This window comes from Protomyctophum parallelum (assembly GCF_964188405.1).
Source record: "Protomyctophum parallelum genome assembly, chromosome: 21".
NCBI classification, from domain to species: Eukaryota; Metazoa; Chordata; class Actinopteri; order Myctophiformes; family Myctophidae; genus Protomyctophum; species Protomyctophum parallelum.
This window is the reverse complement of record NC_139713.1, coordinates 5855902-5868468: the sequence shown is the minus strand read 5'-3', so window position 1 is coordinate 5868468 and position 12567 is coordinate 5855902. Positions and strand designations below refer to the sequence as shown.

The following is a 12567-nucleotide window of genomic DNA, read 5'->3' as shown; positions in this document are numbered from 1 at the left end:
TGTCCGTTCAGAATGGGTTAAAACCGAAGGTCACAGTCGAGGTCAAAGTCAAAATTGAGGAGCGGCGACGGGCCGATTGCCACGATGATGAAACGTGGGAGGAAGAGGTCAGCAGTCTGACCTCCCCTTGAAACAGGCAATTCAACCCTGGGTCAAAAGGTCGCATGGTGAAAAGTCTAGAGCGGTGGGTTTTCAACCTGTTTCATATCGAGGCCCATTATATATTTATTGGCAGTGTTGATTTTGTCGACTAAAACTAACCAAATGTAAAGTAAGCAATCATGACTAAAACTATAAGAATATAAATATACTGACAATTTCGTCAACAAATAAAAACTAGACTAAAATGTTAGGAAGGGACTATAGTGGACAAGAGATCCAGTATGAGTCCTTTTACACTTGGTTGCATGCTGAAAATAGCCGATCTACTGTGACGCGTTGTGAGCTTGTAGATCTGCTATTTTCAGCAGGTGTAAAATCAGTCATTACGACGGCATCAAGGCCCACTAAATAAACTATAGATTATCTTGCAAGTATGATTGAACCCTACAAACCCTCCCGCGCACTCAGATCAGCCAACGCAGGGAAACTGGAAGTACCCTCACTAAAAACGCCGGGACAACAACGCTCCACACGTCCCAAACTCTTCTCCCTTCTGGCTCCAAAACTGTGGAATGCACTTCCCATTGCAGTCAGAACTGCAGCATCACTCCCAATCTTCCGCCGTAGTCTGAAAACCCACCTTTTCAGACTCCATCATGGCCCATAGCACTTACCCCACCCCCTTAGATAGCATTTCTGTACTTAGATAGCATCTGATACAGACTTATAGCATGTTATGTAGACAGCACTATAATTGCATTGTATGTAGTCATAGCACGTCATAGTACATATGTATAGCATAGTAGTATATATGTATAGTTTATATGTATAGCTTCATTATATAGATATTCCACTGCTTTTATGTGATGTATTCCCATGCTTTTTGTTCTTGCTTATTGTAAATCGCTCTGGATTAAGAGCGTCTGCTAAATGCCTAAATTGTAAATGATATTTAGTCGACTAAAATTAAGGAGAGATAACAGGCATATGTCGATCAAAATAACAATACTTATACAGTACATTCTCTAATGGTGTAGACTTCTTGTTAAGTGATGCAAGATGTTTAAAAATACTTTTAACGATTGAGAACGTAAAATGAAACCAAATTAACCACAAGCATCTGCCAATTCTATTCATAGCCGATATCACTTATAACATAACACGAGTATACTTGTGTGGAGGATTTCCTAATACATCACGTGCAACCCATACAGTTTAAAGGAATAACAGACTATTATTCACAATGTTTAATTCAATATATATATCTTTTTATTGTTATCCATATACAAACAGAAGCGATTGATCAGAAAATGCAGTGTTTCTTAAGTGTCTCGGTGGCCTGAGGAGAATATCTCTTTTCTTCGTCTTAAAATAAAGTGTCAGAAAAACCAAGGGTTCTATTATTACACCCAAATAACATCGTCATTGGAAGACACAGACTTCTGTGTCTTGAATGCTGATCCAGGGTCAGCGTTGACAGTGGGGTTGGAAGACACAGGTCTTGAACGCTGATCCAGGGTCAGGTGTTGACGGTGGGTTTTGTTTTCTGATGGGTCGTGCTTCAAACGCAGGCTGTTGTGGGACCAGAGAACATATTATACATGAGTGCATGAAATCATTACTATTAATAATTATCTCACACGCACGCACGCACGCACGCACGCACGCACGCACGCACGCACGCACGCACGCACGCACGCACGCACGCACGCACGCACGCACGCACGCACGCACGCACGCACGCACGCACGCACGCACGCACGCACACACGCACACACGCACGCACACACGCACACACACACTTTCAATCTTTGAAATCTTTGAAATGGTTCAGTATGCAGGCCGGGCTCAGAGGGCTTTGCGATGCTCTATACCTGAGGATCTAAGGCTCACTACATCATCTGTGTCATCTTTTTAAATCACTTCTGAAAACTCTCCTCTAAGTCCCTTTATTGCTATTCTTGCCATTCATATTTTATAGAATAAAAAAAAAAATCATTGTCTTTAAAATAACCCATTGCAGTGTGGCGTGTTCCTGTGAGCTTGTAGATCTAATATTTTCAGGAAGCATAATATTAGGCCTTTCGACGGCATCACAAGGCCCGCCAAAATACATTTTAGTCGACTAAAATCTCACGATATTTAGTCGACTAAAACTTGACTAAAACCCAAAACATTTCGGGTGACTAAAATGTGACTAAAACCAAATGAAAACTATATTCAAGAGACTAATGACTAAAACTAAAATCTAAATGTGCTGCCAAAAAGAACACTGACGCGAGGCTATAGTGCCGTATATATACTCAGTGTTGTTTTTGGCAGCAAATTTCTATTTTAGTTTTAGTCATTAGTCTCCTGAATAGTTTTCACTTAGTCTTAGTCACATTTTAGTCACCTGGAATGTATTAGTGTTAGTCTAGTTTTAGTCGACTAAATGTCATAAGATTTTAGTCGGCTAAATCTACAGGTGATTTAGTCGACTAAAATGTGTTTTTGCGGGCCTTGTTGCCGTCATAATTACTTATTTTACATATGCTGCGACGCGTTGTGAGCTTGTAGATCGGCTATTTTCAGCATGCAACCAAGTGTAAAATGACTTATACTGGATCTCTTGTCCACTAGTCCCTTCCTAGCATTTTAGTCTAGTTTTTATTTGTCAACGAAATTGTCAGTATATTTAGTCTTAGTTTTAGTCACTATAGCATAGTTTTAATTTAGTTTCCATTTACTTTTCTTCAGTGGAAAAAGGTAGTCGACGAACATTTTTCGTCTTAGTTTTAGTCGACGAAAACAACACTGCTCCGTATATACCTTCGTTCCACTTTGGTATCAGCATCATGTTATGCTTTAGCTATTTAAAAATAGCAGATCTACAAGCTCATAGCTACGAGCTACGAAGAAAAATCGAAGAACGACTGACATTTTTTAGAATCTGATCTCAGGTCAGAATGGGTCAATCAGACCAGTGTGTGTGTCCAGTGGAAACCTCGTATGAATCTGATCTCAGGTCAGAATGGGATACATACCTTGGTTCCACTTTGGGGGGTTCAGTCCACCTCCTTCCTCAGGTATCTCTTCATGACGGACGCCACGTCTCCTCCCTCGCTGCCCTCCGCCTCCAGCCTCTCCCCCTGTGGCCCCCCTCCTCCTCCCCCTCTACGCCTCCCCGTCCCCCCCGTCGTCGTGGTGGTGGCCCCCCCCTCCTGGGAGCCCGACCCCCCGGAGCTGGACCCCGACTCCTCCGAGGTGTCGGAGCCCGCCCTGCTGCGGCTCCTCGTGGACGGCGGCAGCTCTCCGAAGTGGACGCTGAGCGCCCGGCGGCTCCCCCCGGCCCCTCCCCCTCCCCTCAGGGAGCCCGCCAGGCTGCTGGTGGACTGGGCCCGGCGGATGGCCGGCAGGATGTCCAGCAGGGCCGAGGAGTCGGCCGCGTCCTGGTCCAGCGCCATCAGACGGCGGTTCTGGAACACCTGTTAAAAACACACAAAGCGCCAGGATTCATTCGTTAATTCACCTCGAATACTGCCAAGGATTTCCCCTCGTTTTACCCTTATTTCGAATAGCCAAAACCCGCAACTGGATGTTACAAATGTTACTGTGTGTGTGTGTTGTCGGATCGGATTGGATGTTGATCTTCTGCTGGACGATGACAACGGACTATACCGCCACGATTACAGACGGCGTCGGCTATCGGCCGTCGAATAAAGCTTGTCTTGACCAGAAATGCCATGCCATTATCATCATACATCATCACATTCTGGCCAATCACAATTTGCGTCCTCACTTTTGCCTTGTTGTCTTCAATGTTTGTGTTTACACAGACCCTCAAAGCTGGACATATATAGGATGGGTTATAGCGCCCCTCGAATAATGCATGGCAATCTGATATTATCTGTCCGCTGTGTACCCACCATGGGCTCCGAGGACAGGGCGCCCTCTCCCCCAGCCTCGCCCACCATGCTATGTATCTATCTATTGTATCTATCTATGTATCTACAATTTACAATTTACAATTTAGGCATTTAGCAGACGCTCTTAATCCAGAGCGACTTACATTAAGCAAGAACAAAAAGCATGGCAATACATCACATAAAAGCATTTATCATGAAACATGCGTAAGCTAAGAAAGTAACAGTGGAATATCCATATAATGAAGCTATACATATAAACTATACATCTATACTACTATGCTATACATATGTACTATGGCGTGCTATGACTACATACAATGCAATTATAGTGCTGTCTACATAACATGCTATAAGTCTGTATCAAATGCTATCTAAGCCAACAGAAGTGCTATCTAAGGGGGTAGGGTAAGTGCTATGGGCCATGATGGAGTCTGAAAAGGTGGGTTTTCAGGCTACGGCGGAAGATTGGGAGTGATGCTGCAGTTCTGACTGCAATGGGAAGTGCATTCCACAGTTTTGGAGCCAGAAGGGAGAAGAGTTTGGGACGTGTGGAGCGTTGTTGTCCCGGCGTTTTTAGTGAGGGTACTTCCAGCTTCCATGCGTTGGCTGATCTGAGTGCGCGGGAGGGTTTGTAGGGTTCAATCATACTTGCAAGATATGGGGGAGCCATACCTTTTGGTTGCTTTGAATGCCAGCATCAGAGTTTTGTATTCTGTGCGGGCTATCTATCTATGTATCTACAGTGGTGTCCCCTTCGTCTGTACCAGGCTGACACCTAGAGGTTTCTATAGGTTTTTTAAAGTACCTAGGTACCTATGGAAGCCACACCTCTGATGGGTGTGGTTTAGTCTTAAGGGGTGTGTTTTTTTCACCCACTGTGTAATATAATAAACGGACAGTGGTACCCACCATGGGCTCTGAGGAGAGGGTGCCCTCTCCCCCGGCCTCGCCCACGATGCTGCCCAGCATGCTGCGGCGTCTGGCCGGCGGCTGAGGGGAGCGCGGAGCCGAGGAGGCGGAGCTCGGGGGGCGGTAATGGGCGGGGCTGCCGCGGCTGCCCGCCTCGTCAGAGTCCTCCTCGGGGATGCAGAGCGTGGCGGAGCGAGACGCCGCCGTCATGGAGGAGAGGCGGGGCAGCGAGGGCAGCTGGGAGGAGCTCAGGGAGTCGCTGGAGTTGAACCGGGACAGTTTGGATCCACCGCCGCCGGTGGTGACGCTACCGGAGGACGGCTGGCTGTCGCCTCCTAGAGGGAAAGCACAGTCGTTACAGTTAACCCATTCTGACCTGAGATCAGATTCATACGAGGTTTCCACTGGACACACACTGGGTCTGATTAACCCATTCTGACCTGAGATCCGATTCTAAAAAAATGTCAGTCGTTCTTAGATTTTTCAAAAATAGCAGACCTACAAGCTCGTAGCGCGCCACCGAGTGGCGCGCTACGAGCTTGTAGATCTGCTGTTTTTCAATAGGTAAAGCATAACATGATGCCAACACCAAAATGGGTGCCCGGTCAGAATGGGTTAAAGGTCTCACGGCATCACAGAGAAAAAAACAGAACTTTGAACATTCAGTGGACCGTGATAAAGACGTATGCGTTGAAAGCTGCTATAAGCAATAATATGTAAAATTTTGAATGATCTTTTTTATTATTTTTTTGCTATTCAGACAGCCAGCAATGGCTAGAACGCCCCCCAAAAGATGTGAGTCTCTGTGACACATCTAGGGGCCGCAATCTGCATTCAAAGATGTTCCTAGAAGCTTTGTCATTGGTCGGAAAAAAACCTGGTCGCAATGACTAACCAATCCGGGAGCTAACCGACAGGCAAATCGACCCATTGCTGGCTGTCTGAAAAAAATCATTTTTTTACATTATTTCTTATAGCAGCGTTAATGCATGCATTTACTTTACCGTAAATCGCTCTGGATAAAGAGCTTCTGCCTAAATTGTAAAAAAAAAAAGGAAATAAAAATGGCAACCCAACGGAAAAAAACGGATCCACACTAACCTTGCAGAGCGCGCATGCTGGCGGCGCGGGGCAGGAGAGGAGAGGGGGGTTTGACTAGGATGCTGACGGGACCCCCCCCCGGGGCCCCCCGGCAGGAGGAGGAGGACTCCAGGAGGTCCTCGGGCCCCTGCAGAGAGAGGGCCGAGGCCCTCCGCCTGAGGACCGAGGCTCCGGTGGTCTGGTAGATGGGCAGGGAGACGGTGCTGCCCGCGCCGTCGTCCCCTCCTCCCGCGTCCCCCCCACCACCGCCCCCCCGCCTCTTCCTCAGACCCTCCAGCAGCTCCGAGAGCGCCAGGGAGGAAGACGCTCGACCCAGGCTTCCTGTTCCTGTCTGGGCCGCCGTCGCCGTGCCGCCGCCAACCTCGGAGCCGTCGTCGGAGCCGTCGTCGTCCTCACAGGAGCTGTAGATCGATTGATCGATTGATCGATTGATTGAAGTATTTACCGTATTAACAGTTTGCAGAATTACAGTACATTTCAAGCACAACTCAATACAAAAACTAGAGACGTACAAATATACACTTCTATTTAGCCAAAGAACAGATCAGGAATTCATCATAAAGGAGTTAAAAACGGAAAAGATACATATACAGTATACAGTGAGGGGAAAAAAGTGTGGGTGGTGGGGGGGGGGGGGGGGGGGGATTCAGATTTTACGGGGGCCAGTTTCGTATTGCAGCCGTCCGTATAGGTGCCCTTTGAGAGCGGTTTTGAAGGAGTCAAGGGATTCACATTTTGGTGGCATATGAGCAAAAATAATGTAGTCCCTTGTTTGTGCCGAATAGAGACACATACAGCATGGATTGAGAACCTGAGGCTGATTCTACAAAATGCCCAAATCAGTAGTTTATCGTACCAATAAACCCCCCGAAATGCTTTGGGGCCTCAGACCCCAAGAGAAGATGTGTGTTTAACCCATTCTGACCTGAGATCAGATTCATACGAGGTTTCCACTGGACAACACACTGGTCTGATTAACTCATTCTGACCTGAGATCAGATTCTAAAAAATGTCAGTCGCTCTTCGATTTTTCAAAAAATAGCAGACCTACAAGCTCATATCGCGCCACTCGGTGGCGCGATATGAGCTTGTAGATCTGCTATTTTTCAATAGCTAAAGCATAACATGATGCTGACACCAAAATGGGTGCCCGGTCAGAATGGGTTTAAGAGGTTCTACATTGTTAAAACTTTTTCACACTTTCACGATTTTTCTAAAATGTAAAAAAAAAAAAAAGATGTACAATCTCGCAGGGCTGCACGAAGTATATCTGCTATTTTTGAGAACCAGCGTTCTAAACCTATAAAATCTAAAAGGACACAGATGCTTTCCTGCTTTAACGCAAAACAAAGTCTCACATAACTAAAAACCTAAACATTTATAAGATGACTAAAATATGACTACATAAAAAAGAAATCTGTCAAAATTAAAGATGGAGTGCCACCATTTTTTTCCACCCTAAAACATGATCATCAGGTATTATTACAATATAAGGGGGAATAACTTTTTCCAAAAAGTGTACAGTATTTGTTAAAATCATGCTTTTATGTGGACACGCCCACCAGTTCATTAAGTATTCCTGGTTTGCCTGGTGGGCGGTGATGGGGGGGTGATCCACCTGAACTGAAGCCGCACCCACAGCTGTAGTTGTATGATAAAGGGGGAGGGGTTAGGGGAGGGGCTGATAGTGTGGTGTCACTATATTACTGTTTACTTCATCGGCCCGTTTGACTGTCAAGGGTTCAGCCTCCAGGAAGAAATCCTAAATACAAAGTTAATACACCATTGCACATAAAAACAACTCCAGGGTGTCTAAGTACTGTCACCTCATAGACACATGAAAAACTGGAAAAATACAAAAATTGTGGCACTCCATCTTTAACAATGCATTGAAATAATAATTTTTCATACCGGAAGCTATAAGTGCTCATGGTGTCAGCGACAGACTGGCGCCCCCCCTGGCCACTGATGATACTGCTGCTGCCGTAAGGGGAGGAGCCACCGCCTTGGCGGCTGCTCCCGCGCGGAACCCCCAGCCAATGGCGGATCCCCTCTCCCACCTCCTCGGGCCCCAGAGAGCCCGCGCTGGACACGGAGTCACTGCAGGGACGATAAGAGGGACAGTATTAGCCAATTCTGACCTGAGATCAGATTCTAAAAAATGTCTTCTACTGCATCCTGACAGTTTTCTGAAAAAGCTATGTTTCTATGTCAGTCGTTCTTCGTTTTTTTTCAAAAATAGCAGACCTACAAGCTCGTAGCGCGCCACTCGGTGGCGCGCTATGAGCTTGTAGGTCTGCTATTTTTGAATAGCTAAAGCATAACATAATGCTAACACCAAAAGGGGCAACGGCTCACATTAGTAAAAGTGCACTTATATATTATAGGGCATAGCAGTGGCGGCCATTTTGTGGTGCCTGCACTGGAACAAAAATATGGCCATTCAGTTTTCCCCATAGAGATTTCTAAAGATATTTATATCAATTATTTTAAGCCTATAAAATCAAAGCCATCCTGGAGAATGATGACCGTATAAAACCGTTGATTCTCTGAAACAAATATTTTGAATATTTTAATTATAATAGGCTACACACACACACACACACACACACACACACACAGAATCAAAGGTGTCATGGTCATGATTCACCAGGATGGCTTAATTGATTCTATAGAATTAAAACAATTGATGTAATTATTTTTGAAAATCTCTATTATGGGAGAAAAAAATGGAATGGCCTGTTTTCGAGTGGAACCACAAAATACGGTGTGTACTGTACTGTGTACTTACTATAACTAAGTACAATCAAGCCTTTTCTGGAGAGATGCGTCAGGCACAGTACAGTACAGTACAGTACAGTACAGTACAGTACAGTACAGCATGGATTTATATACACAGAACAGCAAAATACTGCATTCAAGTTCAGGAGATGTTCGGAAAAAAGGCAATTCCCTTGAGTGCTGCCTGCCTGCCTTCAGGGCTGCACGGCATCAAGCTGAAGGCTGAGAGTCTGCATGCATGCATGGCATGGCATGGGGGACCAGCGCAGTCCCCTGCTGTTGCCCCATGGATGCAGCATGGCATGGGGGACCAGCGCAGTCCCCTGCTGTTGCCCCATGGATGCAGCATGGCATGGGGGACCAGCGCAGTCCCCTGCTGTTGCCCCATGGATGCAGCATGGCATGGGGGACCAGCGCAGTCCCCCATGGCATGCATGCATGCCATGGGGGACCAGCGCAGTCCCCTGCTGTTACCCCATGGATGCAGCATGGCATGGGGGACCAGCGCAGTCCCCTGCTGTTGCCCCATGGATGCATGCATGGCATGGGGGACCAGCGCAGTCCCCTGCTGTTGCCCCATGGATGCAGCATGGCATGGGGGACCAGCGCAGTCCCCTGCTGTTGCCCCATGGATGCAGCATGGCATGGGGGACCAGCGCAGTCCCCTGCTGTTACCCCATGGATGCAGCATGGCATGGGGGACCAGCGCAGTCCCCTGCTGTTTCCCCATGGATGCAGCATGGCATGGGGGACCAGCGCAGTCCCCTGCTGTTGCCCCATGGATGCAGCATGGCATGGGGGACCAGCGCAGTCCCCTGCTGTTGCCCCATGGATGCAGCATGGCATGGGGGACCAGCGCAGTCCCCTGTTGTTACCCCATGGATGCAGCATGGCATGGGGGACCAGCGCAGTCCCCTGCTGTTGCCCCATGGATGCAGCATGGCATGGGGGACCAGCGCAGTCCCCTGTTGTTACCCCATGGATGCAGCATGGCATGGGGGACCAGCGCAGTCCCCTGCTGTTACCCCATGGATGCTGCATGGCATGGGGGACCAGCGCAGTCCCCTGCTGTTGCCCCATGGATGCATGCATGGCATGGGGGACCAGCGCAGTCCCCTGCTGTTGCCCCATGGATGCAGCATGGCATGGGGGACCAGCGCAGTCCCCTGCTGTTGCCCCATGGATGCAGGTACGATTCCAGCCATGCAGGCGGCAGGCCTGGCCGGAGAATTGTCGAACATGACGGGTTGTGTCCTTGAGCAAGACACTTTAACCTCTATAACTAACCGCTCTGCTCCCCTTGTGGGCGACGATCAGCTGGTTTGGGTTGAAACTGAATTTCCCCTGTTGGGAGCAATAGGTGTATATATATATACATATATATATATATATATATATATATATATATATAAATGGGGGAAAACAATTCCATGTCTTTCATGGTCTGGAGAGATGGCACTTTTTTTTCTTCTTTTCTTTTTTACAGATGGGTAAAATGCCAGGGGCTCATGAAGGAATCCCCATATGGGCCTTTGATGTCTATGTGTGTGTATGTATGTGTGTATGTGTGTAGGTGTGCCTGTGTGTGTGTCTGTGTGTGTGTGTGTGTATGTGTGTGTATGTGTGTCTGTGTGTATGTGTGTCTGTGTGTGTATGTGTGTGTGCCTGGAAGGGAGCAATGGCACGTTGTGTTAATGAGAACATTTATCACATCCGCTGCCCGTCGGCACCGGAGAAAACAAGCCATTATCCACCGGGACACCGAGGGCAAAGCTCCTAGATGGACAATGTACTGTATACTCTATACAGTACGGCTGCCGTTAACCCATTCAGACCTGAGGACCATTCTACAAATGCCTTCTAAATCCTGACAGTTTTCTGTTTCTATGTCAGTCGTTCTCAAACTATTTCATGTCAAGGACCCAGAATTATATGTAATTGACCGCCGACCCCCATCTGGAAATATGTTGTTCCAGGGACCTCGATCCCAGAAGCAAAGATTTGAGTTAAAAACGTTCGCTCTGAAAGAATATATATTCAAAGATTAGCGCCACGTGTTCACGATTTTTCAAAAAATAGCAGACGTATACAAGCTCTATGAGCTTATAGGTCTGCTATTTTCCAATAGCTAAAGCATATATTATGCTTCATAACGCCAAAAGGAGGTTCCCGCCCAGAATGGTTTAATATGAAACACCCATCTCCAGTCAGTGCATTATACCGCACCACGATGCCAAGCCTGCACGGCTGTAGTTCAGAGTTCAGACAACTAAAAGTATAGCGCCCAGTCATGATCAGCTGATCATCAGTCACATCATGTCAACACTTCAGTTTACTTTACAACCTATACGTCAGTACAGTACTACTGTATACAGTGAATGTGAATGGCCGTTGAGTGTATTATTTAACCCATTCTGACCTGAGATCAGATTCATACGAGGTTTCCACTGGACACACACTGGTCTGATGAACCCATTCTGACCTGAGATCAGATTCATACAAGGTTTCCACTGGACACACACTGGTCTGATGAACCCATTCTGACCTGAGATCAGATTCTAAAAATGTCAGTCGTTCTTCGATTTTTCAAAAAAATAGCAGACCTACAAGCTCGTAGCGCGCCACTCGGTGGCGCGCTATGAGCTTGTAGATCTGCTATTTTTCAATAGCTAAAGCATAACATGATGCCAACACCAAAACGGGTTCCCGTACAGAATGGGTTAATTGTAAACTTTGAGCGAAGAGTGAAGAACCCAGCGTGTCTTCAGTCCACACACACACGCGCGCGCACGCACAAGGGGGTCTTTTACTCTGCGGTTTGAAAGAACAGTGTGTACAGTAGATGGTTTTGGGTCAGTCATGCACATCACCCTGATGGGTTGACATGACAGCATCATTCAGCAGTCACACACACAGACTCTGTTCAAGGACAGTAAAGCTGTTAAGCGCTGAGAGCTCAAGGTATCCACGGTGACAGACAGCCAGACAGCCAGGGGTCACTCAGTTGACCCCGAACCAATGGACAGTTAGTATAGCCATGCGTTCTAAAGCATCTTCACTTCACTTCACTTCCATCTTAATTCTCTGCATGGTCAAAGATCACGTCAAACCTTCATTGCACTGGTATGTGAATTACTTTGTTATTAAAGGGGATTATCACTCATTTTTCAACATTGAACTATATGTCATTAGAGCAGGGGTTCTCAACCCCCTTTATAAATAAAAATTGTATTTTAATTATTTCCACACAACTATAAGGTATATTAATGTTGAAAATGAGTGGTATTCCACTGTAATGATGATGATGATGAAAACATTTTAACATACAGACTCAACACCAAGCCAGAAGGAGCTAAAGGAGCATAAATATATGATTATTATCAGCTTTTTTTTTTTTTTACATTCTTTGTCACTCTTACTTTGAAAGAATTTAAATTTCAATTATTTATTGAGATACATCGGCATCATGCATGAATGATACCCATAGCCAGAGTGTAGCTTTGATCTCGTCGCAAAGCGGGGTCCCTATGGGCTATAGTTCCAAACATTGGAACTATCCCATTGAGATAGAATGAGCACTTCCGCATTCTATTGTTACAATGGGAGTCAACGCTATAGTGGCGCCACTCTCTTACTATATTACTCTGCCCATATCTAAGTGAGACCAGTCCAGAACACACACAGACATCAGAATAGCCTTTTAAAATGTGTTTTCTGTGTGATTTTCAGTCAACAATCACGAATGTGCGATAATCTCAATAATGAT

General features: G+C 46.3%; 1 protein-coding gene across 6 annotated transcripts in view; it reads right to left on the bottom strand.

The window, feature by feature from the left end:
- Positions 1-1362: 1362 nt before the first annotated feature.
- myo18b (myosin XVIIIB) overlaps positions 1363-12567 on the bottom strand; it is a 105612-nt gene continuing 94407 nt past the window's right edge. For all 6 annotated transcript variants that reach the window (XM_083794204.1, XM_083794199.1, XM_083794202.1 and 3 more), the window contains 5 exons: positions 7932-8120; positions 6021-6421; positions 4920-5254; positions 3129-3569; positions 1363-1674 (listed from right to left, as the gene is read on the bottom strand). In XM_083794204.1, the coding sequence (XP_083650330.1) occupies positions 3150-3569; positions 4920-5254; positions 6021-6421; positions 7932-8120 (1345 nt within the window). In that variant the 3' untranslated portion in view covers positions 1363-1674; positions 3129-3149. The remainder of the gene's footprint in view (positions 1675-3128; positions 3570-4919; positions 5255-6020; positions 6422-7931; positions 8121-12567) is intronic.